At 51.6% G+C, this 27,059-nt stretch overlaps 5 protein-coding genes across 5 annotated transcripts; 3 read left to right on the top strand and 2 right to left on the bottom strand.

The window, feature by feature from the left end:
• The first annotated feature begins 691 nt into the window (after nt 1–691).
• LOC100906382 (LIM domain-binding protein 2) lies at nt 692–5,899 on the top strand. Its single transcript, XM_018640735.1, has 9 exons — nt 692–785; nt 1,012–1,336; nt 3,564–3,624; nt 3,710–3,995; nt 4,183–4,352; nt 4,564–4,738; nt 4,835–4,909; nt 4,993–5,110; nt 5,460–5,899. Exons 1-9 carry the CDS (start codon nt 743–745, stop codon nt 5,656–5,658), a joined length of 1,452 nt encoding a protein of 483 aa, XP_018496251.1. The 5' UTR covers nt 692–742; the 3' UTR covers nt 5,659–5,899.
• Nucleotides 5,900–6,963: 1,064 nt separating this feature from the next.
• LOC100906238 (high mobility group protein 20A) lies at nt 6,964–11,511 on the top strand. The gene is made up of 8 exons (XM_018641632.2): nt 6,964–7,064; nt 7,455–7,535; nt 9,568–9,732; nt 9,820–10,038; nt 10,184–10,363; nt 10,448–10,619; nt 10,744–10,946; nt 11,087–11,511. Exons 2-8 carry the CDS (start codon nt 7,458–7,460, stop codon nt 11,243–11,245), a joined length of 1,176 nt encoding a protein of 391 aa, XP_018497148.2. The 5' UTR covers nt 6,964–7,064; nt 7,455–7,457; the 3' UTR covers nt 11,246–11,511.
• LOC108865021 (RNA polymerase II-associated protein 3-like) lies at nt 7,839–9,074 on the top strand. Its single transcript, XM_018641637.1, has one exon. It carries the CDS (start codon nt 8,004–8,006, stop codon nt 9,045–9,047), a length of 1,044 nt encoding a protein of 347 aa, XP_018497153.1. The 5' UTR covers nt 7,839–8,003; the 3' UTR covers nt 9,048–9,074.
• A 521-nt stretch (nt 11,512–12,032) lies between the features above and the next one.
• LOC114828443 (mucin-5AC-like) lies at nt 12,033–14,936 on the bottom strand. Its single transcript, XM_029112644.1, has 2 exons — nt 14,742–14,936; nt 12,033–14,544 (listed from the first exon to the last, which is right to left on the bottom strand). Exons 1-2 carry the CDS (start codon nt 14,876–14,878, stop codon nt 12,033–12,035), a joined length of 2,649 nt encoding a protein of 882 aa, XP_028968477.1. The 5' UTR covers nt 14,879–14,936.
• Nucleotides 14,937–16,411: 1,475 nt separating this feature from the next.
• On the bottom strand, nt 16,412–26,893 carry LOC100905945 (single-minded homolog 1). Its single transcript, XM_029112631.1, has 8 exons — nt 26,809–26,893; nt 24,166–24,420; nt 18,382–18,557; nt 18,092–18,298; nt 17,654–17,960; nt 17,159–17,545; nt 16,782–17,016; nt 16,412–16,643 (listed from the first exon to the last, which is right to left on the bottom strand). Exons 1-8 carry the CDS (start codon nt 26,891–26,893, stop codon nt 16,412–16,414), a joined length of 1,884 nt encoding a protein of 627 aa, XP_028968464.1.
• Nucleotides 26,894–27,059: the final 166 nt, after the last annotated feature.

The following is a 27,059-nucleotide window of genomic DNA, read 5'->3' as shown; positions in this document are numbered from 1 at the left end:
GTCAGCTCCACAGTCGCCTGGGCTCAGCGGTCGACAATACGCCCGACGCTCCTTGGGAAGAATTGCGTCCTATCGCTCCGAATGCTTGCACCGGTAGCGGGCTGCAGCCCCGAAGACCACATGTGCCCAGCTGACGAGATCGAGAGTTCACCCGATCGGCCGAACCGCTAAGAGCGGAACCTATTCCGAGTCCGCAGGTGATTCCGAGAAATCTTGAAGAGAACGCTTTGGGAGAGGGGTGAAGCCACTCATTCGAACGGCTGGTTTGATATCATTTGAGAATCTACATAGAAAGGGACCGGTCATTTTCGGACGGGATCGGTACCGGTGCGGTGGCCCGAGCACTCTCTTTGCCTCTCGGGGCACGCAACCCCGATGGAGTCGCTGACGGATATCACAGAGGAAATCTTGATGGGAATCCCAGCGGGGACACTTACAGGGACGCAACCTGCCGCCCAACCGGCGAGTCCGAACTTCCAATAGAGAAGACCGGAGGCTCAGAGGGAATGTCGATGGAGATACAAATATTCGGTGTCATGAGTCGAAACAAAGCATTCAATTCCGAATAATATGAGAAATTATTACATTTCGAGCATGGACGCAGGCGAAGGGACTTGGATGCTTGCTGCATTCGGGCCAAACGTCGAGGTGACGTCTACGTAACCTGATTCGAAAACACGGCAGTGCTTCTCCAGCGGTGTGTGCTGTTTACCAGTCTGATCCTGAGTTGTTGGGCTTAAAAATGCGTTTTCGACACGGCCAAGGAGTATACGCTCCGTGTACTGGTAGGGCCCATGCGATATTTTTCCTCCCCTTTCGTTCATACTCTGCTCAGATCATGATTGCATCAAAATTGCCTCCTCATCCCGTCTGAGCGAATCTCAGGGGAATCGTGACTCTCGGCGCTCGCCTTTGGACCCTCATATCTCTCAATCGGGAAATGAGCGGTGTATCGAAGATCTCCCGGATGAGGTGCGGAAGTGATTAAATCTATCTCATATAATTCTTCAGATGAGGCGGTCATCTGGGAGCTGAAGAAAGGACCAGGCCGCTTGAAACGCAAAGCTGAATTTTCGATAGTGATTCCAAAAGACGAACCAGCTTCGCCTGATAGACTGATGGAGCGTATGACGGTTTCCCCCGGACCTCCCCCGAGCCCAGATTCTGAAGGAGCTATGTCTTCAATCAATGAATTCACGGATCTGAGAAACCTGGATCCTCGACCTCCGTATTCAGAATGTGATGGATTGGCGAAATTAGGGACTATTTGCGGGGACGCGAAGCACGCAAGCCAAATGAGAAGAAATCTTAGGGGGTTCGAATCATGCGACTCAAGGTATGGCATTGTTTCAAGTAGGTTTTGGAAATCGTATAGGCGCGCTCGGTCTGGAAACAGAAATACCACGGGGATGCCCCACGGAACTCATCGTCTGGATTTATCATCGTCCGACCCATAACGGTCCGCGAGAAAAGGGACGTTCCCAATTAATTAGCTCCGAGCTAGAATTCGGACTCCTCTGAGGAAATATCCCTCAAACGGAACGTTCCGTTGGCAAATATATCTTTAGCAGCCACATATGGGAGGACCCTTTTTGTTGGCTGCCAGGCCCCCGGACGGGCTTGTTCCACACTTATCGGACAACCCACCATCGACAGCCGAGACTGCGACTCGCTTGCGCGCAGTGATCCCTGCAAAAAAAACGCCTTTGGATCGACCCTATGCAAGCGCCAAGACCGCGGAAACGGATCCTGAGTAGGCTCAGCAGGATACGCGGCTAAGGTGCTCGATTCGGTCCGGCGAGAGCTCTGGAACTTGAGGCCCGAAGCATGCGGGTGGAAGCGTTGGATCTTAAGGTAAAGGATGCGTGACTCTCCGCTGTAACGGAATCTCGACTATCCCGTACTGTTCGGAAAGGCTGATGATGATTCTGTGAGACGAATGAGGCCCGCGCTACCGCGATTTCCGGACTCGGTGAGATAAAAGGTCGTACCCCGAAAATATCAGCCCTCGAGCCGCTGAGACAGACTCGACCAGCGGCTCAGATTTTTCCGGATCGGAAGTCCTCGTTTCCCCCTTTCAGCGTTGACGGTCGCCGCATGAAGTCAAATATCGGCGGTCGCTCGACCATGGCTCAATTCACAGACAAGAACATGGATCATGGATGAGGAGTAAAGGGTAAGCCCCGGACTCATCCTCGGAGAAGCACGGCGGAGCGTTTGACTACGAAAGCCTCATTCAGAATCCTGTCGAATCGGAACATCCACACACTTACCCACAAAATCGACGTTGCCCGCTCATATGATCTAGTTTTCCGGAGGAGCTCGGAGGACTGAATCGAGAGCTGATGCTCAAAAAATCGTGAGCCCTCGCCTGAAGTTTGGGTCTTCGGTATCCATTTGCTACGTTGGCCCCGCGGAATTCGGCTTCTCGAATCTGGACAAAAGAAAGCATTTGAGGAAGCGATGCTTCCCCGCGATTGTGATTGCCGTCCACGAAATCTAGCGCCGAAATGTGTTTTTTCACGGAATCTTGAATTTTGGGATCTCCTTCGATCGATTCCCCCCCGTCTACCCTCTCGTCCGGAAGATAATCCATATCAGACATTCTCGGAGCTGATCGATTCATTGGCATGAGGTCCAAACCCGAGTTCAACTCCACACCTCCAAGTTCGCCGGCCTCTGATTGCTCGGCTTCAAGCAGCGCATTCGAATGGATGCTTTCGAAATTGATGCCTCATGAAGAACGAGCATTCTTCGGAGACGCTCCGATTCCTCGAGCGTCGGATGTGTTGAGACGCGTGCGGCGAAGAGAGTCGACACCATCTTCACGACGACGGCCGCGGCCGCCACGATCGCCACCACAAGAGAGCGCACGGGACTAGAAGCCTCTTCTCACTCATTTTGACCCCTTCCCTAATCTTCGAACCAGCAGAATGCGAACCCCGAAGTTCTACCGCTCCGGCTAGCTTATACTCGAAAACAAACATCAAGCGGCCCAACAACATCTTCGCGATGAGACGAAATAAGTTCGTTGCGATGATCTGACAAGGATTGTTTCTTTCGTGTTCGAGTGGATTAGGAACGTGAGCGATGCTCCCAGGAACAGCGAGTGCTTGACGAGGATTCAGGGTGCTCTGGCACAATCGTTTCAGCGTAACGGGATTCGAGTAGCAATAAGCGAGTGAGTCGTGATCAAACATGGCCGCACAGGCGCGAACTGATGAAAATGAAGTTCCAAACCAGAGGAAAATCGCCCCGCCATGGACTCCGAAAACCGGTCCACATTCTCCAGATATTCACGAGCCAGGAACGCCTGGTGCGGGTCCAGTCCCACGGTAAGCGGGGGCGAGAATCCCAGAGGAATCAGGAACGAGGGATTCGAGAGCGAGCAGTTGCGATGGCTCGATTTCGTTTTGGAAGATCGTTCCCCTCGGTATTCGACACCCAGATAGTGCTCCCCAGAGCGGAAAGCCCATACCCGAATCAGGTCTCGAAACCATCTCCCAACCCCCCAGTGAATTTGCCCCAGCGATCACGCACTGAGTTTCTTCCCCGTTCCACAGGACGCACTTGCTGGACTTCCGGATGTGTGAATTGAATCGGAGGCTCTTGGCAATGAATAAGGTGAGTCGAAGTTCTCCGGACCCTGGGGAGACATACATTAATGAAAATCAAATCGGTTGCTGATTTTTTCCTTCCCGAAATGTAGTGGTGCGATCTAGCTCAATGGCAAGCGTTCACGGATGATTTTTTCGAGCCGAACGGATTCTTTTCGTTCTCCTTCTGTCTCGAGGACGGAGTAACTCGTGCAAGGATCGGAAGAGCTCTCATACCGCGGTTCTTCATGACTTACTTCGAGAGCGTCATCGAACCCCAGTTCAACTTGAACCAGCTCAAGTTGATATCCGTGAACAACCACGCGCATTCGGCGGTTTTCGACTGCCCATGCGGTAACTTGTCAACTTTAATGCCTCTGGGTCACCCGAGCGCTTCAGGTGAGCGGAATCCCTAGATGGTCCCGGCTACAGAACGGGGGAGTTACAGAATAAGAATCTATTCAAGGGGATAGGAACGAATATATCACTCCACGATACCTTAACATGAATGGGGGTTGCGTTTTGACGAAGGGAGGGGTGAAAGGGTGGATCGGACAAATTCAAGCCAACCTATTCGTCCCTGTAGGTACCCCAGGAGAGCCGCCAAATCGTGAATTCGTCGCCATGGTCCGGATGGACGGTCGTTTCCTCGTCGAAATAGGAATGCTCTCTCAAAGATTCAAGAGCATCAGTTTCGTGGTCCACACGCATCGAGAACACGTTCCCCGTCATGTGGCGCGGCATTCTGGACCGATGGTGAGTGATCCTGGTCACCTTCGACCGCCTGAGTAGATCTCCATGCGGATCCCCGCGGAGTTCAGCGGTGAATCGAAAAGATCTATGCTCCGCAATATGGTCCATTGAGATCCTCGGAGCTCTCGGCCATTGGCGATTCCATTCTACATATCTATTCATGCACATATATGTATCCCGTGGGAGCTCTCCTCATAGCTCATGGTTATTTCAGACCAGTCTGACTCGGGGCGGCTTCCCGACACCCGTGGTGAATTTTCTTCGTATGTGCAATACGTTGGGCCCGATGCAAGAGTTGATGATGCGACAGAAGCAGACAAACTTGTCTCCGCAAGAAACTCTGAGGACCGCGGTTTTTGACAGGTTCCAACAGATCTCAAATCAAGCCCGTAGGTTGAAGAAAATAATTCGCTCGCCCACCTCGAATGTATATCTCGCAGGATCAAGCTCGCGAGGATATGCAGCTACTACTTCTCATTTTTCAGAACGCCCGCCCAACGGAAGACCGAGCCCTCCTGTCTTGGACGTGAAACCCGCAATCGATCGAATCACTGAAGCGGGTGAGCAAGCGTCCCTATGGCTTCAAGATAACTTTCATGATGCACGGTTGTCGTCAATCAAATGATTGTGTGAATATTTGCAGAATTTCAAAAACCAGTAGTGAAGCAGAGGCGACGACGGAAACAGGCGGAGAACTCCGCCACTGTCCCAGCGAAGAAGGTCAACCGGAAAGGAGTTCAACAGCCGCCTGCCTACGATGCGTGAGTAGCTTGATCGCAATCGAGCAAATGTTGTAGCTTGCGGAGCCCCCGCGAAGGCCAGGCTGATCGCCGCGGCTGGGAGTTTGTTTCGGTCATGCTGCCAAGACATGAACGCGACGACTTGCTCCGAAACCAATCGGTGTTTACGATTGTGGTCCAAGATCGTAAAATCTCAGGGATCGAGTCATGTTTCGAGTCTCAACTTCCACGCGAGCGGATTGGGCGGACCAGGGTCCTTTCGGGCTTTCCTCGGCCTCGAGAAACTCCCAGCCTCGGCGATCGATCTGTGAGATGGACTTTCTGGGAGCGGCAGCTAGGTCTCTGTGTTAGCAGCTAATGTCTTAATCAGGTATCATGCAGGACGTTCTCACCCAATGGACGACCCGGGAATGATGATGGTTGGCTCGCCAGTGATAATGGGATCGACTATCAAGATAGAAGAGGAGCGCATGATATGCAAGCTCGAAAACAGCCCTATCTACCCTGAGGAGGCATTTGCAACAGAGTTCAACCCGCGAGGATGCAGCCCGCCGATACAGAGGTTCTAGCAGCATACTCAAGGTGTCATATTTAATTTGAATCCCAAGTCGAAACTCAAGAAACTAGTTCTCGCTTTGGAATACGAATGTTCAGGGAGTGGGAGCACGTAAACAGGCAGACGAGCTGAAACCTTCAGCATCCAGCTGCATCTCCCAAGCTGTACAGTCTGTGGGGAGAGGATTTCCCGACTTGTGTTTATAATGTAAATATTCAGATCTACCCCGGTCAGTACATGATACGAGCAGACCGCGATATTTCTCTAGAGAGAAGTACTGTTAATAAATGCTTGTTTTGCAATAATAAATGGCGTCCCAACACCAGAGGTGACCCGAGAAGGAATAGCTTCTCGAGAAGAGATCAAGAGATATTCCCAACCGTGCTGAAGGAAACGCGGCTTCGGCTTCGAGCTTTCTGAACGCAGGGGGGAGAAAAACCTCGGATATCCCATACGAAGAAGACCCGAGAGCTCACCCATTGCATGGATCCCAAGCTAGTCGGCTCTCTAAGAGATGCAAGATGATTGGGAGTCCGAGCGGCGATCTCTCGCATGACTAGAAAGACCCCGGAATCATGACCGAAACCAGTGCTTCGAGACCCGTTCCAAAATTCGGCCGACAATCCTCTCGAAATTCAGTTGAGACTCATATGAGTGATCTGGATCTCCGAGGCACTCGCTAACCCCGGGGGAGGATCCTCCGGCGAGCGGGGTGGTTCCCACCCTGGACCAGCCGCGTTTCACAAAACGAAGAGCAAGACGGGGCCGCTGTCGAATTAGATATTTCTACGATCGATGGGGAAGTTCTTCATTCAACAAATTGACCCACTGCAATCAGGGAAATGATCGGCGCAAGGGAAACTGTCTTTGGTCGCGCGAGATCCTCGCGGGCTCATAGCTATCTCCATGCATCGTCTTACGCTAGAACACAGGCCTCTGCGACAGCGGATGAGTCCGTTGAAATTTTCGGGCTTCTTTCCACGGATAAAAGATTCTAAACTCGCACACCTGAATTATTCTTATCCGACGAAGCTCCGCCGCGCCGCGAAAATAGAGAGCTTTCCCTGATCGGCTGAAATTCAGGAGACAATTTTCGACTTCTCGGCGGGATGGCGCTTACGGTGAATTTCTCCGTCCGCGGTTTGGATTTCATTTAGTCCGAGATGTCGGCTATGCGATGCCGACATGTCCCTCCATGGTTCCCCGCATATCGAAGACGACACGGAGATTACATCCAAGCGCCCCGAAGCCCGATTTGCGGCTGTATGTATTCCCGACAACTCCATCGTTGTGCCGGTGACCACCAGATGGCGCTGAGTAGCGTCTCAACCAAAACACGCTTAGGGTCTCCCTTGAGATAGAAATACTTGATATTTTGCAATTCCACTGGAACAACCGCTGCGATCCCATCGGAAACTCGTGAGTAGAAGTGGGAATGGTAGCTCTTCCCCTAGAGCGAAGATCAGCCCTTAGAGCCCTCGAGGTTTGCACCTTCGGGATTCCATCGTGAATCACGGACTCCCTTGGTCGGTGCTCCATCCAACGAGGAGCGCGCTGAAAGTAGATCTTGATGATCGAGGAATCAGTGCAAGTTTCCTGTCCGCGGAACCTTCGAGTACAGAAACTGAGACTTGGATGGCCTGAGAGGGCTTTCCGGGGACTGAACTCTGCTACCGAACGTTCCCGTCGTTGTCCCGTTACAGTGAATCCGTCGGGTTTCCTTGTGCTTTTCGGACCTTCCAGAAGGAGCTTATCGCTGAGATTACTATCCGCAGAGCTACCGATTTAATTTTTGTGAACTTTTCGCAGATCATGTGCGACGAGAATAAGCCCGACAGCACCAGCTGTGAAGAAGATTCAAAACCCGAGAAGATGGAAGTGGACGAAACGGTGAGTGGCCTTAGTGTTCGTCCGAAAGCCGACTGAGTGACGGGCGGACTCGGTTATTCTTCTGGAATCGCATGCGGTCTCGGCTTCGATTGCTCAGTTTTTTCGAAGTACCCCGAGTATACGCTTCTGTCCCTCGGTTCAAATCGATCGCGCCCACTCCATTCCTCCCCCCGATCAGGGAGGAAACGATCGGAAATCGACCAGGATCCGATAGAGAATTCGATGTTTGCCATTGAGGGCGGTTGTCTATGGGATTTCGTGCTCTGGGATATCGCACCGCTCAACGTTCCGACGCTTAGGAAGCCTTCGTTCTGCGTTCGAATTGCGGCTCGAGCTGTCCGGAGGAGAAATCCGGGAACATCTTCTCGTTGTGGAATGACCTGCGTGACAGAAGCGGTCACTAACTCGTGAAAGTCCCCGTGTGCCGTCTCCGATCGACTCAGGTCTCCGAGCTTCAGAACATTCGCGATGGTCCCAGAGGAGCGGTATGCTTATACGCTGCCGGAAGAAGATATCGCGGAGGATCAGGACATGGAAATCTATCACGATCCCCTGAAGGCAAATATGTTCAAGGAGCGTGGGAATCATCATTTCAAGATAGGAGACTATGACGAAGCCGTCAATAGCTACTCGTGTGCGGTGGAAGCGGATCGAGGAAACCCCACACTGTACGCCAACAGAGCGATGGCTCTGCTCAAAATCGCCGAGAAACATCGCGGAGAAGCTTCAGAGAGCGATCCTCTGCCCGAGCGGGCCCGTGAGCATTACCGAGCCGCTGATTGGGACTGTTGCCAAGCCTTGCGCCTCGACAAGGATTTCGTCAAGGCTTATTACAGAAGAGGGCTGGCGCGGAAAGCGATGGGAATGGCATCAGAAGCGATTTTCGATTTCGAGAACGTTTTAAGGCTGGAACCGAAGAACTCTGTCGCTGAAAAAGAGCTGCAGGCTCTACGGGCGGAATTGGCGACAAGCAAACCGAACCAGAAACGTTTTTTCTCGGAGTACAGCAGTATTCCCGTCGAGCCCGTCGACAAATGTGATTGGGTCGGAGAGTTGAAGAGGATCCGCATCGACGAGAGAAACGTACCAGATCCACCGAAAGCACCCCCGAAAATCAAACCCGAGGCTATGGAGCTGGACTTCGAGGTCAAGATGCCTCAGCCCGCGAGAACCGCCTTCCAATTTTATGCGGACTGGCGTCATCTGGAAAGATTCCCGGAGAAGCGGCTCCAATATCTGCTTGCGACGGGCGCCGACGCCGTGAAGGACATATTCAAAGATTCCATTGAAGTTGATATTTTCACGGATTTCATCTCGATTCTACACGAAGCTCTCCGGAAGGACGGGAGTTTGCGGTCCCAAGTGTGGTCGCTAATGGAGATCTTGCCAAGTGTCGGTCGATTCGACACAATCCTCATGTTCCTGGAACCGAAAGAGATCGCCAAAGTACGAGAAATTATATCCTCCTCAGAAAGTCTGGAAAGACTCTGGAAGGGTGTCTCGAATCATTGATCGATCGACCGACGAAGTCGGAAGATACAGTGTCCAAGATGTGATCGAGTTTCTGGAAATGTAAATAAAATTGCTGATTGCACAGCGGGCTATCAGTGATTACCCTGAATGCGATTTTCGAATTTCCATTGTCTGTCTGTCCGAAGGACAGTGTCCGGGGGACTGTTCTCGCCTCCGCTCATCATTGAATTGTGTAAACTCCGCCGAGGTTTCGCAAGCCGCGTCGTTGGTCCGGGCGGACTGGACTGAGCCTGATTTTCTCTAACTCTATGTAGGGTCCTTAATTAGTCAGCTCCTGCCGTCCAGGATTCATCATTCCACGTGTCCCGATCCATTATCCTAGATTCCAAAGCCGTGGGATCTTGTCTCCGCAGGCAAAATCCGAGGCTAGCGGCTGGACAAAGAAACGCGTCGCAAGCGGAGCAATAATGAAGCGTGCACCTAAATCCATTCCATCTCTTCTCACCACTTAATGCCAGGAGCTTCCCCGACAAAGAATCACTATCGTTTTTTTTTCTAGGCCGACTCCATCGAACAGTCGAATTCATCAAAGAGCGAAAGCAAAGGATCTCCGTCCGTGAAGGACGAAATGGACGTGAAGAGCCCGAGTAGTCCTGAATTGAAAGCTGAGCCAGAAGACGAAGCGGAGGAACCTGACGGGAATACCGAGAACACGACACCCGGGGTACGGAAGAATCAATTACCGACCTACGACTTTAGATTCTCTACGCTCAATGGGTTTGGCCATGACTGTGGAAATTCTTTTACCTAGCAAAAACGCAGAGGTCGTCCCCCGAAACCAGGGAACGAGCGCAAGCGACGACCAAGAGCCAAAGATGTCAATGCTCCAAAAGCCCCAATCAACGGTTACGTTCGATTTCTCAACGAGAACCGGGAGCGGTGCAGGAAAGTCAATCCCGAAGTGGCTTTTGCCAACATCACGAAACTTCTCGCCCAGGAATGGAGTCAGCTCAAGCAGGAGGATAAACAGGTCTGTTGTGATGAGACTGCCTCCAGCGTTCGAATTCGATAGGGGAATTATGGATGATTCATCGGGCTACGTACCTCTATCTACCATCGAAGTCGGAATAGTGACGATTCCTGATTATTCTGAGTTGGAATTTCCATCTTCTCAGAAATATCTCGATGCCGCTGAGAAAGACCGAGAGCGTTACATGAAGGAGGTGGAAGAGTATCAGCAGACCGACTGTTATAAGCAGTTCCGTAAACACATCGAGGAGGAAGAAGCTGCAAAACAAAAAGCTATCCAGGAAGCTAAAGAATCGGAGAAGAAGAAATCCAAGGCTTCAGAGAAGGTATAATATGAGAAACGAGACTCTCTTTTAGGCTGATGCGATCTCGATGTCCCGTCATGACAAGCTAACCGGCAAAATTTCCAGCAGTTGAAGATGAGCGCGAATAACACATTGAGAACAACGAATAATAAGATGGATGAAGTTCCTCCGAGCGTCACACCCCCTCAAGTCGTGCATCAATCCAACATCAGGCATAACCCAGACGATACTTTCGACATCCCAATCTTCACCGAAGAATTCTTGGATCACAATAAAAGTGAGTGCATCATCCGCTACAACGCCCGACCGTACTGATCGCATTTCCTTGACTCTTGAGTGTAATGGACATCCGCGCGAATCCGAGTCCGTGCAGATTTCCAAATTCGTCAATTTCTTTCCAGCACGTGAGGCTGAGATGCGTCATCTACGGAAGCATAACACCGATCTAGAAGAGCACAACTCGGTGCTCGTGAAACACATCGATTCCTTCAAAGACGCCATCGGCAAACTGGAATCCGAGGCCGAGCAACACCGCAACTCGAACAAACAGCTGGAAATGTATCTCGCGAAACTGCGTACGCGACTCGTCGATACTTTCCAGGAGGTGAGCCATCATACTCCGCCGTCGCGCGACTCTTGAGCTTTCACGGGAGCATTCGATGACTCCTGATAGGCGTCAACAGACAAGATGAGCCTCGATCCCGACATACTTGTTGATCGATAATTTTATTGCTAACATTACAGATCAGTATCCCCGGCTGGCAGATGAAGCTCTCGGTTGAGAACGTGGACCACTTCATGGAGCACATATTCCAGTTCGTCCAATCGTGCCCGAAGGACAACGACAAAACCGTTCAGACCATCCGAAACGTGGTCAACCGACTCGACTGCACCGACCTCTGAGCTCCGATGACTGTCAGCTGCTCAAAGTCAATCTTCAAGGCATTTCATCGAGTACATTAAAAGCGGCCCGTCTCGACTTGCCGGTATTCTGGGACATCTGGTGTAGCGAGGACATTCGACAACAATCTGGATAACGATCAGATTGGAGGTAGCCGAAGTGCATATAAGTGTAGAAACGATCGTTCAGGGCTCCAGGAGACCTTTCTAGGTAGTGAGGCAGTCAGCCAGAATGAGAGAGCTAGGTCCAGATTCCGAAGTTCCTTCGGAAGTTCATTCCAACAAGAAAGCTCTCCGATGCAGACCAAACACGCTGGGAAAGAACCTGTACTGAACAATATCTGCAAAGAACACGAAGCGTCTATTCCTTGTGTATAACAATGTAAAATAAATGATCATAATATCGACTCCTTTTGGTCTTGTTCTACTGATTCGCTCCGACTTGGTTACACTCTCGTTCTGGTGAAGCCTCGAAGGGGATCAGTCACGGGACAGTACCCTCCTCCTAGGTCGGGTGATAAATATTTCGGCGCAGCGCAGGGATCCCGCGCTCCGGATGTGGCGTCTCCGCTTGATTCTCAACGAATTCCACCTTCTGTGATTGACTTCCGTGGTTTCTTCGGTTTCCCCACCTGCGCCAAGGAATTCAGCGGAACGATTTGTTAGGATGTTGGGCGCCTCAATTTAGGTCATCGGCCATGATTATAAGTTCATGAAGAAAGCGTATGCGCACATTATCAATTGTAATAATGTCTGTATATAATGCTTCATACTGAGTTGAGGAAGAAGTTCACAGATTCACCTGCATCACGTGCTCGTTGATGAGCTCCCCGTAGATCTCAGCGTCTCCCATGTCTTCTGCGACTCTCTCGCGCACCCTGTGCTCGACATTGAAGTCCTCTCGTAGGTTCAGATCTGCGATTTCGGGCACCGCTTCCACGACGATAGGGGCATCGTTCATGATCTCATTTTCGAAATCTCCGCTCCCTTCGAAGCGATCCGGCTTCTCGGCTCGCCTCCTTTCGGCTTCTTCCTCGATCTTCTTCCTTTCGAGCTCTTTGAGCTTTTGTCTCTCATGGAGACGTCGCATGGCTTCGGCGAGTTGTTCTTCGATGGACATTCCCTCTCCGAAAACCGGCCTCCTCGTTGTATACCAATTCACCACGGGTGGGGGATTCGCCGTCGGTGAGAGTAGCGGTGGAGATGGACTAGTGGTCGTACTCGTTGGTGAGGTCGATACCGGAATTGTCGTCGTGAAACTGGGAGTTCCGACCGACGTTGATCCGTGAGGTCCAGCCGGCGTACTCGTCGTGGTGCTTCCACTCGTTATCATAGCGATCGCAGGACCAGCATCGGTGATGGGATACTCCGACGCAGTCACACGATTCTCTTCAGGCTTCGTTCCCGGGACGGCGTCATTTGGATTTTCGTGGGTTTTTTCCGCGGCAGAGATTCCGGTCAGCCCCACGGAAGTTTTTTCCGTCGAAGTCGAAGACCCCGTCGGAGCTTCGGACGGGGTGAAAAGTCTGTATCTGTAACTCGGGCCGCTTCTCGGTCTAGAAGTCGTACGTCGTCGGAAAGCACTCGGTTTCCTCGGAACGATACGTCTGGTTGGTAACACGAACACTTTTGGAGCGGACGTAGTGGCTTCGGCCATAGAAGTACTTGGTGGGGTCTGCGAGAAGGTTCGAGCCCTAGTCGTTGGAGATTCGGTGGTGGTGGTCGTGGTCGACGACGCCGTGGTTCTCGTGCTGCGTCGGGTTGTGTCAAATTGGTCGTATTTGGAATCACGACGGTCGATATCCCAGGCTGCATTCATATTATTGCTCCACCGCGACCTATACCTACCGTGGTCTCGCTTGGCTTCAGGCTGAAAAGCGTCCTCGAGACTGTTCGTCTCGTGGACGAATTTCCAATCTTCCTCCTCAACACCGCTAACTTTGAAAAGGGAGACGAGATCGTTTTCCAGCGAAGGGGAACCGGTCACCCTCATCCGACTCCCAGAAGTGTGGGTTCTACTCGACGGCTTTCGAATACTCTGAACCTTGCTCTCGACCCGTGATTTCCATTCTTTAAAGTCATCATCTTCTTCATAGGGCTTGTATATCGGCCCGGGCGGGTACTCGATGTACGGAGAGGGCGACGTGCTCGTTGTGCTGGGACTCTGGAAAATCCACCGATCGTACGCCATCGTCCGAGGAGCAGTCGTGACGAGAATCTTCTGCGTCGTCGGACGTTCCGTTGTCCTCCAGGAACGGTTAGCCCACGGGTAAGTCGCGGTGGATGTCTGACGTTTCTCCAACTCGTCGTAATAGTCGTATTCATCCGCTCCGCCGAGAGTGCCGGGTCTTCTCGTTGTCGTGGTAGTCGTCGTCGATGTCGGAATGGGCCGTTCGTCCCACGGACGAATCCCACGCACTCCGTCAAAGCCGGATCTTGGTGAAGATCTCACCGTAGGGTTAGGTTCAACGTCCAACAGAGAATGTCTGTTTCGGAACGAGTTCAGTACCGTATTGTCGATTCGGTCTCTTGTCGTCCGCGGAACCCACGTGGTTGTGTAGAGGCGTCTCGGACTTCTCGTGGTAATCCACCAGTCTGCGTTGTTCTCCCGAGCGCCGACGACCCGTCCCGACGAGCCGAGTCCCATCTCCGAAGCCCTATCGTAGTACTGAGACCGCGACGGACTGTATCGATCACCGAACTTATACCGCGGACGTTCGGTGGTACTCGTCGTGGTCGTTGTCACGTACTGAACTGCACGATGGGGCGCATAACCGCGTTCCCTGGAGAAGCTGTTGTAGAATCGGAATTTCCCTTTAGCGTCAGCGCTTGTTTCCGTGTCGTTGTCGCAACACGGATTTAGCGGCTTCAGTCCTATTTCTATGCGTGCCTGTCCGAAGGCGGAGTTGAGAACGGACTCGACTCGGGCCGTGGGTTTGGACCGGGTTCCCGAGCCATAGCGATCAGGGTAGTAGCTTTGGGATCCGAGGCTCGGGGGTTTTCGCGTTGTCCCAAAGTAAGAATACGGCAATTCTGCAACAGTTGTGCTCTCGGTAGTCGGAGCTCCAGTAGTGCTAGCTATTCTCCACGATGCAAGACTCGGAGCCTTCGCGTACGACCCAGAACCCCGATTATACAGGTTTTGCGTCTCCGACGCGGCAGCGAATTTTTTGTGCTCCTTGTATGTCATCCCATGGATGTATTGGGAATCTTCGGATGCTTTTGTTCTGTGCAAAAGGGGACTCCTCGTAGTGACATTCGCTCCTGAGAGAGCTGCGGGGGAGTTTCTCGAGGACTGAGATCTAGAAGAAGAGAAAACCACAGCGGTAAATCGAAGGAATTCAAGCCCGAACGCGTCACTTCCCTATTGGAGACGCTGCTAGTGCAGCAGACTTGTACTTGGGACCGTGATTTAGCAACGGGAGCGAATCAACCAAATCAAGAAAGAATCGCGAACGGAGCTCGAAATCTTAAGCAGCTCTCAATTAGATGTACCCACCTGTAATCCGTCAATATATCGTTGCTCTCGAAGATGTCGTAGACACGGAGTCGCTGCGACAGTACAATCACGTCGCAATACAGTAATAACACGTACAGAACACACAAAATGGCCTTCTTCAGCAGAAGAGACCACATTTTGGTCCGGGGAGCTCCCGATACGAGCTTGTCCCGTAATCCCTGGCTCGCTCACTGCTTGCCTTCCGTTCAGAGCTGTCTCTCGCGGAGATCGGATGGATCTCTTTCGTGCGAGGTCGTTTTCTTACGCTTTCCGTTGCCAAGGATTAAGTGCGTATACGGTCCCGAGAGTTTTTACAATGGGATTAGCTCAGTTGCCTGCGATCACTTTCTGTTCTCTGGGGCGATGGCGACTATTCATGGGAGAATTCCAGTCTCATTTCGGTGGGAAGCCGGCGTGAGGGGCCCGAGGTGAGAAATAGATAATTGGATCCCCCTTGGGATCAGAAGTAGCTTGATTGAATCACCCATAGATCCCTGGATATTCTCATTTCAATCACCAATCATCATCGGAGCGATGCCCGGTCCCGCTGTTCCACCTGGAGGGAGTCCATCGGATGCATTTGACGCGTCAACTTGGCTTTGATGTTTGCCACATGGGAATGCCGTGACGTCGAGAATGTGGGTTAACCTTCGCGTGGAGCGTGTGGGTGGAGGACAAAGAAACACGTTACAAGGATGGCTTGTGTTAGTTTGCGGTTCCGACCAAGTTAAGAGCGTTGTCCAAGGTTTTTCACGTCAGCCTCTCACGTCAATCTTAAGGGCGTCAAGGAACCGGTAGGGGATGTCTTCCAGACATTCGGACGGAAATCGCTGAATCTCGAGCTTGTAGAGCACCTAGACCGATATCGCCTGATGGACAACGGGGTCCGAACCGACAAGATGCTCCCGAGCGGATGGGATAAACGTGAATGATCAGTGGGACGGTCAATAATTTATGAGATTCTAGCCCCCTGGGATCTACGCGGAAGAAAAAGTTCTGCCACCCTGCCACTCATCCGAAATGGATTCATAGAACGTAGGACCTGCTCAGCTAGAGGAGGAAACCATTTTTTAGAGAAGCGCGGCATACAAAAAACGAAACAGACTCAGGTTGATATCCGTCACCAGACAACACGATTACGTAAGTTCCATAGTGCATTTTTCATCAAGAGACTGTCTTCCGACCGACCCGAGAGAAACTCGGCTACTACGTGCCGTCGTATGAGGTGAGGATTGAATCGGGGTGCTTTCTCTCGCCATCATACATAGGTACGGATATCGCGGTAGGGTCCATCCTTTCCAAGTCTAGTTTCCAGCACAACTTCCATGCGAGAGCATTTTTGATCACTCACGACAATCGGTATTTCAGCTCGAGATTTTATTCACCCAATTCGGAAGCGTCCATCGGTATGCCCACGGACCATACAATGGAGGGCTTACTCTGCAGATCTTTCCCATCAGAGTGTGTTTGGGAGCGGGTATTCATGATTCTAGACGTATTAGGGTGATTTGGCGTAGGTTCCTCGAGTTCAAATCTGGCTTGAACTCAGATACACGAAACCGCCTATTGCACAGAGTCTATTTACATTTTATAGATACAATCGATCGTTCCCGACCGAGAGGATCCTCGTTCGCGGGAGGCGATTTCGAATCTTGACGGGACTTTCCCAGTTACGAGTGAACGTAGTCATTGCGGTACTCCGTGTACGTCTCTGCGGCTTCTTCAGTCGGTTCATGCGGATATTCGACGACGTATGAGTCGTAATATTCTCGATACATTCCCGCATCTTGAACGACCGCGCCTCTGGGGGACGACCTGCCAGGCGAGCCGTACAATGGGTACACCGGACAAGGAGGATATCCGCTGCTATCGGATGATTGGGTGGTGGAATCGGAGTGATTACTGCAAGTCGAACGAAAACTCCGTCATTTGCGGATGATGATCAGAAAATTGTCGAAGAAGGGGGGATTTGCCCGGACGCTGGGATAGACGAATGAGTCCGAGAACAAGAAAAGTATTCCGAGCTGACGGGATATTCACCTATACGGTCGCTGCTGCATCGGGGGGTACAGCTGCTCGATTGGAACGACAGATGGCGCCACAGACTCGAATTGAGGGTAGTAACCAGCCGGGGTCAGTTGATTCAGAGGATATTTGCTTTGGGGTAGAAACTGGTAGCAATTCCAGTTTCGATCGGCTTCCGCCGGATACCACACCGTCTGGGCGTCGTAGGGCGCCGGAGATACGCGGGGAGGACCATCGGATGGGGCCGCGACTGTTAGAAAAGTTGATGTTATGAATAAAACGGGAGGAAAATACTCCTGGGAAAGCCCAGGCACTGGGTGATTCGATGCTTCCGAAGGAGGCACCGTGGCTCCGCCGAACTTGGGGCGGGAACGGTGGGAAAAGTCATTTACCTGGAGGGACAGTGTAATCCATGAGCGATGACGATGCTCCACCCGCTGCCTCGTCGTACGGGGACGCCGTTCTACGCTTACGTTTCTTAGTCCTGCTGCCCGGACTGTGGGATGAGGGATACTCTTCGAATCCTCCGACACCGTTGGAAGTCTGCTCTACCGGCTGCTGTGCTCCGTTGGGTTCTTTGAGCGAGACTCCTTGTTGGATCTCAACCTCAATGTCTCGTTCGTGAATGTCGCTGAGAACGTAGTTCACGCTGACGACGCAGTGAGGTCTCGAAGAACGGCTGTTGTGGACGATTGTGGCGTAACTCTGCATCCAAACGTAACCGCCTCCTTTGCATAGCAATCTGTAGTACTTTGTGGTGACTTGTCCTTTGAGCAGCACTGCGACAAGAAATACGACCCCTCAGATGCGGGGCTCATGGATTCGTCGTTTCGTATTCTTTCGATATTCGAAAGCTCGTTTAGAGTCATTCGTGAAAATAGACTCACGTTGATGATGCGCCAAACGGAGATGCATACAGTCCGAAACATGGACGAATTGGTAAAGGCTCTTGTCGATCAGTTCCTGGGGCTCGTATCCGGTCAGGGCGCTCACTCGCGAATCCAAGAAGATCAGTTTCAAATCCAGAGATGCTCTGAACATGAACATGTTCGTGTGCATTTTTATTTCGGTAACCGCGGACGGCGGTAGTGAGTGCCCAACGGCAACGAGCCCGAGATTCTGATAGCAGCTCTCGTAGGGCGCGGATTCCAGTGAGTATTGTTTCACTTTCAAGTAGCCGCTGCAGTGAATCACCTTGAACGCGAGAGACAGACAGAGCTCAATCGGTACTCTCTTCATACAGCTGGGGATCGGAGCCTTTCGGAATACGAGCCGAGACTCTCGCTCCCGTGGGAGGGAACAGATCGGCCTGCTCACTCGTGTACCTTGTATCCGCCAGAAGTCAAGCCGGCGTTTCGCTTCGCTAGAACGCACTTCATTCTTAGAAAAAATGAACGATCGATTTCTAGCTCCCCTTGCGATCCTCGAGGTTGACCCCCTTCGGGAGGAGACGAACATGAGAGCACCGAAGCCATTTCGTCGTGATCGTTCTGATGTACGTATTCGTAGATACTGTTTCCGGTCAGTTCCACCTGATGGACGAAATTGACTTAGATGGTAGAAACAAATGTTGCGCCAACACTCTCAGTTATCAACCATCCGGATTCAGACCTACCTGAGAAAGACCCAAATGGACGCTAGCCGTTTCGGAAATGTACATGATCTTGCCATCCGGGGCAACCACGAACACGAAACCGTCCAACGTTTGTAAGAGGTGTGATCCCAACTCTCGGATTCCGGCGCTGTCTGAGCGTTCGCGGTCCACCTCAGCTCCCCACTTGTCTCCGAGCCCTTAAAGCAAGGCGGCGGCGATGCGATTAAAAACACATAAAAACCCAACGATCTACGTGCCGTGGACGCTTTGAGAGTTCTGAGCGAGAGATATCAAAAAGTGCGATCGTTTTACAAGATTCATGGCACCCAGTTCTAGCCAAGGAAATATTCGCAGATTCATCCCGATGATTCACGACGGCCGTTTTAAGGCCCCAAAGCACCAGCGGTTCGCTTGTGAGCTTTTAGTCTGGGCTCCGATGATGTTTCGCACTCTCCGGCTTCCAGGAATGCTGTACCACTATTCTGAGTGAGCATTATTCATGTATGTGTTGAATACATAGAGATGGTCGAGCACTCGACAGAGTTTCCAAAACGCTCGGATCGTCGCGGACAGTGTTGAAAGGGTTTCGGAGTCCTACGCTTCATATCGAATTCATCCAACTGTTAATCCATCCTCGATCTCTCATATTTACTTTAGGATTCGAGACCGAGTTCAGCGACTAATTATGCTAAAGCGGAGATTAGTGTCGAGAAGGCTCTCTCACTTAGACTTCAGGTCCGCACGATTGGAGTCCTCGAGCGACCCGGTAGGGCTCGGATACGAGGTGTCGGACTCGTTCCGACTTGGACGTTCAGCTCTCAGACTCGAAGGTCGGAGACGAGTGTCAGGAGCATCGTCGATTTCGATTCCGAGCGTCATCCTCCGAGGAGTGTTTATTCGGCGGTCCACGTAGGTGACTCGGCAGCGAGAGTATGTTGAACAAAAGGTCCGAAAAAAGGAATGAGAACGTGTTCGACACCGCGGCGCCGCCCCGGAGAAGAATACCACCCAGGATCGAGAAACAAAAACCACCATCTGGATCCCAAATCATATTTTCGCCGGTGGCCTAAAACAGAACCATCATCAACACCGAGAAATGGCGAAGAATTCGGAGGTCCAAATAATTTTTGTAAAAGTGTTCCGTACCATAGCTCAAGCTCTCTCGGCGGGGCGAACCGTACCGCCGTCAGTTGGAAGTCGCTCCACTCCGGGGCAACGTGCTCGAGCGAAAGAGAGGTGAGGCATAAGCAGCAGTGGCAGCAGCGGTGGCCGAAGCGGCGTCCGCGCCTCACTCGGCCCACGGAGACCGGGTAACGGACAAACAGGCGGACCGAGAAATGAACCGACGGCGACCGCGCAGCTACACCCACGAAATTTCCGACAGGACCTGCGCTCCGTACGAAATTCTTTCGGCTCTTACGACAGCCTTGCCCTCCACGGTCTCCATCGCGTTTTTTTGGAATCCAAGGACACGAACGGGCGAGGCTTGCGATAAATGCGATCCGTGATTGATTTGTGTTTCGTTTGGCACTCGCATCGATCCTCCCGATCGCTCAGTCGAATAAACATCATGAGTCGGTCCTCAGACTTCGTCCATGTAAATTATTAGACGTCCTCCATTCCCATATCATTGGAGTGTATGCAATACCCATCTGCTCGAAGAGTGTCGATTTCGACGGTAACCCGACACCGACGAACATGTGGCCGGACGCCTCGGGTCCACGCTAGTAAGTGTTGTTCTCATTACCGGATGACTGATTCGAGCCTGATTGGTGAATTGATTGTGATGGAGCACCGAACTCGGAACGTATTCTGTTCGAGACATACGCGAGACGGTCCGGAAGACCTTCGGGACGGGATGGAAATTTCAGGGATGAGTAGACGAGGCTCCGCTCTTGGAACATTCGTTCCTTGAGCGCAAGATGAGACTTCTGTGAACGTCTTTGGGAGCGTTTCCACGGACACCCCGGGCAGTTCTCTATGGTGGGAACTGTGATTCGCCTTGCTCCATCTCACTCCCAATTATGAAGTCATCATCGCAGAAATCAACAGGAGTTCTTTTCGCCGGGAGCCAGCCACGCGACCAAAAACCACCCGTGCGACGAGGGAGGGGAGCAGCAGCGAGCGGCAGAGCAGAGCGGACTGAGCTCACCATATGCCTCATCAATGTGGGAGCTATCTCCATCGAGATTTATGAACTTCTTCTGTTCATCCCGCTTCTTGAATGTCTTCCACAATCGACCAGAAGGTGCGCAGTGGTTTATTACTTGATGATGAACCGAGTCGACATCGGAAATGTTCCCGACTTGTTGTCGGATGGATCGCCAATCATTATTCGGCTATCTCAAGGAGCTCATCGAGAGGCCGTTCCTCCGGAAATTCCCCGCTCAGACTCCGGAATCCACGAGCCGTCATATTCCCCGATCCGCCGAACTATCCACCCCTAATGAAGCTGTTGACTCTTTTGAACGCAATAATTACCTCGTGAAGAAGAGACGGGTCTCTCAGCGGAGCCTGTTGCAAGGGCTCACACGCGGCCACTGAAGAGCCTGCTGAGAGGTCCCTCGCTCTCCACTTCACCTAGCATGCAATCGCATGGGAATGAGTCCTCTGGATTTTAGTCTTCTCTCAGGAGCAAGTCGCTCCCGGAGAGCAGCGGTGACTCCCCGCGGTTGATTGATTCGAGAAAACTCGAGGAATATTTTCGATGCGAGAAATCCATGAGGGACTTCCGGAGGCAGTTCAAGCCGTTGAGATCTTCTCGGAGACGGTCCTCGATTCCTATCGAATTAGACACTCCCCGAAAGTCTTTCCGCTCGGAGTTTTGTTGGCACAATCGTAAACGTGCGCGATCATAAGCCAGCAGGTGGCGAGACAGATCTTCAAACAGGGCATAATTTAAATTTTCAACTCAGAGTCGAGAATCGCTCTCCGGCGAGTTGAGACAAAGCTCTCTCTGATTCCGAGAATTTTACAACCTCGAGCAGACTCTCCGCATCGAGAGGATGATCCTCTCTGCTCTCAACTTTGCCAGTGATGATGATAAAAGCCCGGGGAATTTATCTGTTTACAAAGAATGAAAGGCAATCTGTTGCGAAGGGTGCGTGTCTTTGTCATTCGGAGAATTCTTAAATGGACTTGACTTTAATATACCGCGAAACTCGGATGCCCGCCACCAAGATATTCCTCCACCCTTGGAACCTCGCTAGCGACGTTTCAACAGGAGAGTGTGGCAAGACTTCAATATTGGCCCGGAGTCCGAGCTCCGCGAATGATATCTCATTTTCAGGTTTGCTCTCCATTACTCGACGATTTTCCATCCGTGGTCATTTTATTGAGCCTCGAGCTCCGACCCGTTCCGACTCTTCTGGGTGCTTCGGACTGTTATTGTATTAGGGACGTAGCGGTTCTCGGAGTAAACCGATCGACAGTCGAAGTCTTGAAAGTAAATGTTGTGAACGTATTTCTCGGAGAATTGTGGTAGCGTGTAGACCATCAGGCAAAGCGAATCGTGTTTTCGATGCTTCTCAAGCAAAACCACTTTCGCTAACTACCGGCTTCCGTTCGCTGCCTCGTCAACGATTCCCGTGGACTTCTCATCTTTGGGTGCAGTATTTGACCGGCCCTACGTCAATATCGTTCTACAAAACAATCGAGCGAATCAGGCTCGGTAGCTGTGGCGGAAAACAGAGGGCCACACCTCGGGGTACACGGCAGCGATGGGCTGTAACGAATTCAAGCTTCGGTCGCCCCTTCGAAAAACTATCTTTCTGCCTCCCGAGTCATGATTAATCCAGGATGGAGATACTGCCACTCCGTCCCCTCTCAAGCAAGAGAATGTGAACTCAGCTTGCTAAGGAGAAACCTGATCAAGAAACATCAATAGGTTTCTCCACTCATTATTCTGATGCGACGAGACGGCTCAAATGTCGGAGGAGGTTTTTGGGGAATTTTCCCACTCGACGGCGGACGAAGTCCAACTGCCTGCAGAAGCTGTGTGAATCGGATGGAGTCGATAACTTCTGGAGAAGGATGGAGCTCGGGAATGGCTATCGCGTGAGGAGCGAATCGGAAGGGTCGCCTGAGGGACAAATTGGGGGCGAGTTGAAAAGTAGTGGAACGTGACAAAACATGGTCTTGCGAGCAGACGGTACTTGTTGGCGCAGAATGAGGTGGGGAAAAGGAGCATGCCTCCTGATAAGAGCTTCTCTCATGCGGGTTGAAAAGCAGCCGATCGAGCAGGCGGGGAGCCAGACGAGCAGGCTGTGGGTTCGCCAATCAGTCAGCAAACATCCTTGCCTCTGTGGCTCTGGGCTTTGTGCAACCGCAAACTACAGGATATTTCTGCAGATTGTTCGGTATTCTATTTTTTTGTCGCGCTGACGCTCAGGTTTTCCGAGACCTAGGCAGCGTACGAATCTCGCGCGAAGTACGTGGGATAGTAGAATCAATCGGAGAGAAAAAGCCCGAACCTACCCATGACCCATGCCGGCTACTGTCCGGTTCATTGAGCGGCTGAATCAATGAGTAACTAGGGATATAGGCGATCAGAAACAGGTATGGCGCGGGTGGTGACCATCTCTTCTTTGATAATGCGGACGCGTTCTTTCATAAGGAAGCCCCTCACATGAGGGATGGCTTCCCGATGTCGCGATCGCTGGCAACAAAAAGCGTCGTCAATTGCCACTCACCCCGGGCTGAACGATGCCCTGCGACACATCGGATCGTCGTATGCGCGAGGCTCTCGATAACTCCGTCGCCACGTCCTCGCCGCAAAGCTCAGTTGAATGAGAGGCGAAAAATTCTCTTAAAGTAACCTCCGACCGACTTTATTTGTTTCTCTTCCTAATGGCTTGTTACCTAATCCTCGCACCAGAACAGGAGCCGTGGCAGCTGTATTTGGCCTCGGCTTGGAGACATCGCGTTTCGTAGGACCATTTCTCTCTCTCGATTTTTCTATCAGCCTGCCTGCTTCTTCCCTATGGAGTTTTCGAAGCGCAGTCGGCACACTAGAGAAGCACGCGGTGACATCCCAGTTCGAGTTCTCGGTGAGGTGCCGCGGCTCATTTTGTTCTTGTGTTTGAAGAGGACCCGTACAAGACAATGATTGATAATTTCGGCTGCTTTAAGCTTCAGACATCGAACGCCTCGTAAAAGTTGAAATCCCGCAATCCATGGCCCCTTCTCCGTCATTGGGGGGGATCCTCGAGAGTTGTGTGGATGTTGCGCGCCCCGAAAGTCCGTGAGAGAACATCAATCGAGTTGCGTCCGTCTTGATTCAATTGAAATATTCAAATTCCGATCAAGTGCGGAGTTTGATTCCCGGACGATCGACGTGGACGGCGATAGGGCGGAAGCGACAATTTGCTCCGCTCCGATGCTCGGGACGTTCATCGAATGATGGGGAGGCCCGCGAGGAACTTTAAAGGAGACTTGGAAAGTTTCTCGAGTTCGAATCCTGGGACATGAAGTTCTGCGTGGCTCCGATGTTTCTCGGTTATTGACAGAAGCCTCATCAATCAGTATTCGGTTCTTCGGATTATTCGCGGAGGACCGCGTTCTTTGCTTTTGGGGTTTGCGTTTGCCGAGTGTGAACAGGAGAGATAGTCATGGCAAACACATGGGAACAACACGTCCTCGTTCGGAGTGGGTACAAGCACGACATCGGCTGACTCCACTCCACTGACTTAGGGAGAGAAATCGCGTTCATGGATATGCGGTCTCGTATGCATAGACTTGACTGCAGAGGTTCGAAACGGCTAGAATAGGGCAAGCTAATTGGGGAAAGGTATCGAAGAGACTCACCATCAGGAAATACAGCTCGCATCTTCAGATAGGATGTCGTCAGGCGAATGACAGACGCCTTATCGAGTTGCGTTGTGATCGCTTGAGGGAGCGGTAGAAGTTTCGCAAGCTCTACAAATTCGGCATTCTCTTTCTCGCGTCGCGAGCGTGCGGCATTCTTCGACTTTTCCTTCATTTTCGAATATCTTCCACAAACGGGCGAAGAGGTCACCGAATACGAGAGTGGGGACGACGAGGAGCTGTTGTCGTCGCGTTCTGAAACCAAGTCCGTCTGGTTATGTAAGACTCAGTTTGTTGATTTAGGATCGTTCTCCCTGGGAACATCATCGCACGTACAAAGCGTTAAGCGTCTGGTGATCTTGCAGACACGGAATCCTAGAACGACTACCCTAGGCGAGCGCTCACGATCGGAACAGAAGCCGAATACCTGCGAGCGAGAGGCGCCGGCGTCTTTAGCAGAGAAACGTGCCGCCGCATAACTGCGCTACGCAAACATTTTCTAAGCAGGAGCAAACTGGGAACAACGAGATGAGACCAAGTTCTCTGGGGTGACTTGCCCAACAGTGCAGCACGACGGATTAGCTTCCGATGGATCTCGTTTCGACGACCACAGTAGAACGGAACCGCGTCATCGAAAATATGTGGGGACCGTATTTCCATTGACTGAGGGGTTCGCCCGTACTTCTCGAGCTATTCGAAAAAGAGCCCGTCGACAAGAATTTGTCCGTGCATTTCTCGAAGACTCCAGGGTTCTACCGTCTCATCCATGGACCAGCATACTATGGCGCCGAGAAGGGGTGCCCTTCAATCAAAGACTATCATTCCATGAGGGAGAACCCTTAATACCTCTTAGTTCCATATGCCATTCGCTGCATCCGACTACTAGAGAAAAATATAAATCGTCACAGCGTCTACCCTCAGCATCCGGCGTTGCCGACATCGACTCATACCGAGATGTCTTGTTTCCTCCCTCACGATAACAATATTAAAGTCATCAGCATCGTTGATATGTGAACGATTTCGAGTATCCGTGACTTAATGGTCGACAAGACAGTGTCGACTCGCGGAGTCGATTGGATGAATCATGTGCCCTGCTGCTCGTAAAGGCCACAGTCACCGCGTATAAAGTCGCTCAGGTGGTTCTAAAACCACTTTGAGCGCGGCATGCATCTCCGGAGGAGGACCTTCCACGAAACGATCAGCTGGGTTCAAACCGAAAGATCTCGGACAAACGACACCATCGGTGTTGTATGTACTCTATCGCTGATATGGAACGACCGAGCTGTTTTCGGTGGTTCTCACGATACTGCTCGATGTACTGTGTTTATGCCGAATGTATTCGGGAATGGGAAGAGGAATCCTAACCTAATGAACTCGTATAGAATGGGCATCGAAAACAAATAGTCAGACGAACAAACACTGGACAGACCCACACAAATTATGACATTGGGCCTCCTAAATCTTCAAATTCACATCTCCCGGTGTTCGGTGTTTCGGTGTAGCAGTTGTTGTTTATTGGATGGCAACTTGTGCTCTTCTGGAAAGTCGACAGAACACATCTCTCGAAAAAACGCGAACGAGTGGTTCGAGTAGAGGAAGAAGTCTACCGAAGAGGAAAACATTCTCAGAAGTTGTCGATCTCGACGGAGGATCGTTCAAACAGAATTTGTGGGTCGGTCGCTCGTTCGCTGCCTTCCATGCAATATACACGAAAACAAAAGGGGACACACATTGTTTCTTTATAAAATGCTGTCATATAAACTCCTCAGAGAATGGCTTCGAGCGAGTCTGATGTGCGTCAAATACAGCCGATGTGGTGCTATCGGAGCAATAAAGCACTGAACAGCAACTTCAAACTATCATCAGTGTTGTGGAGAACAAGCTCAGCTTTCTTTCAGATGGCGGAGCTCCCCCAGGTTCTGGATGATAGGGGATCTACATGGCTTATTTGAACTCGGAGTCACCAACGGAATCGAGATTGAATCGTCGTCGAGAAACATTCCCCTGCCCATACTTCCTGTACGTCAATCGTCCCGTTTAGGATGAGAGAAAGAGGACAACTCTAGGAATCTACCCAGATGACTGATTGTCGATTTCCCGCCTCGGGATTTTGGTCTTCGTTTTCATCTCCTGTCTGCTCCAGAAATCGATCCAGGGAGGAATGCTACGCTGAGACATTTTTATTCCTCGGGCCCGGCCGACAGAGCAACATTGGGGCAAAGTGACGGCTGTAGCTTCTCAGTGTGGTCTTCTTAGACCGACGGATCGGATCAAGGCCTCGCCCGACCCTATTTGCACAGAAGCGGGTGGTCCGGATCGGCTTCTGCTCCGGTCAGGTGAGACCAGCGAAGAAGTCATCAGGGTCCCGATCGGAGAGACGGGCTCTAGACAGACTTTTAGATTCGGCCTGCGACCCTCGGCTGATCGCCTGGATTCATGTCGCAAACGGAGACCGCGAAAACCGAAACTCGAGGTGGTCTACAGCCTCGCAGCTCTCGGAACAACATTCGGACGGGCTCACGTTCTCATTCCGTCCACCCTCTCGATCCGAAGCGGCGGAGGACACCGAATTCACGAGATATGAATTCCTTCGTGGCGAGAATAACTCACTGAGTAAAAGTTGTTTCCTCCCTGAGCACTCACCGTCTCGGAGGTCTCCTTGAAATGAGTCTTCCTCGCGGCCTTTGAGGAACTCGCTGCAGCTGGTCGAACCAAAGGCTAGAACCATCTCGACTTCATCCAGAGACCGAGTGTCGAACCACCGTCTCCTCTGGGCTCTCGCTGTGGCGTCGTCTTCGCTGTAGCACTACGAGCTCTCACAAAATGACTTCCAGAACCTGAATCTGTGCCCTCCACAGTCCGTTCGAAGTACTTCTCCAAACCACAGCTGAACG

This window comes from Galendromus occidentalis, unplaced genomic scaffold (assembly GCF_000255335.2).
Source record: "Galendromus occidentalis unplaced genomic scaffold, Mocc_1.1 scf7180000075389, whole genome shotgun sequence".
NCBI classification, from domain to species: domain Eukaryota; kingdom Metazoa; phylum Arthropoda; class Arachnida; order Mesostigmata; family Phytoseiidae; genus Galendromus; species Galendromus occidentalis.
This window is presented reverse-complemented; position numbering and strand designations above follow the sequence as displayed.

Coding starts and splice junctions, on each gene's coding strand:
- LOC100906382 (XM_018640735.1), top strand. CDS start 743: ATGCGTTTTCGACACGGCCAAGGAGTATACGCTCCGTGTACTG. Junction 4,353..4,563: donor CGCGGCATTCTGGACCGATG/GTGAGTGATCCT, acceptor TGGTTATTTCAG/ACCAGTCTGACTCGGGGCGG. Junction 5,111..5,459: donor CAGCCGCCTGCCTACGATGC/GTGAGTAGCTTG, acceptor TGTCTTAATCAG/GTATCATGCAGGACGTTCTC.
- LOC100906238 (XM_018641632.2), top strand. CDS start 7,458: ATGTGCGACGAGAATAAGCCCGACAGCACCAGCTGTGAAGAAGATTCA. Junction 9,733..9,819: donor CCGAGAACACGACACCCGGG/GTACGGAAGAAT, acceptor TCTTTTACCTAG/CAAAAACGCAGAGGTCGTCC. Junction 10,947..11,086: donor TCGTCGATACTTTCCAGGAG/GTGAGCCATCAT, acceptor CTAACATTACAG/ATCAGTATCCCCGGCTGGCA.
- LOC108865021 (XM_018641637.1), top strand. CDS start 8,004: ATGGTCCCAGAGGAGCGGTATGCTTATACGCTGCCGGAAGAAGATATC.
- LOC114828443 (XM_029112644.1), bottom strand. CDS start 14,878: ATGTGGTCTCTTCTGCTGAAGAAGGCCATTTTGTGTGTTCTGTACGTG. Junction 14,545..14,741: donor GATATATTGACGGATTACAG/GTGGGTACATCT, acceptor CTCTTCTTCTAG/ATCTCAGTCCTCGAGAAACT.
- LOC100905945 (XM_029112631.1), bottom strand. CDS start 26,893: ATGGTTCTAGCCTTTGGTTCGACCAGCTGCAGCGAGTTCCTCAAAGGC. Junction 18,558..24,165: donor GCGAGCTGTATTTCCTGATG/GTGAGTCTCTTC, acceptor CCTTGCTTTAAG/GGCTCGGAGACAAGTGGGGA. Junction 17,017..17,158: donor GGATTACACTGTCCCTCCAG/GTAAATGACTTT, acceptor CTTTTCTAACAG/TCGCGGCCCCATCCGATGGT.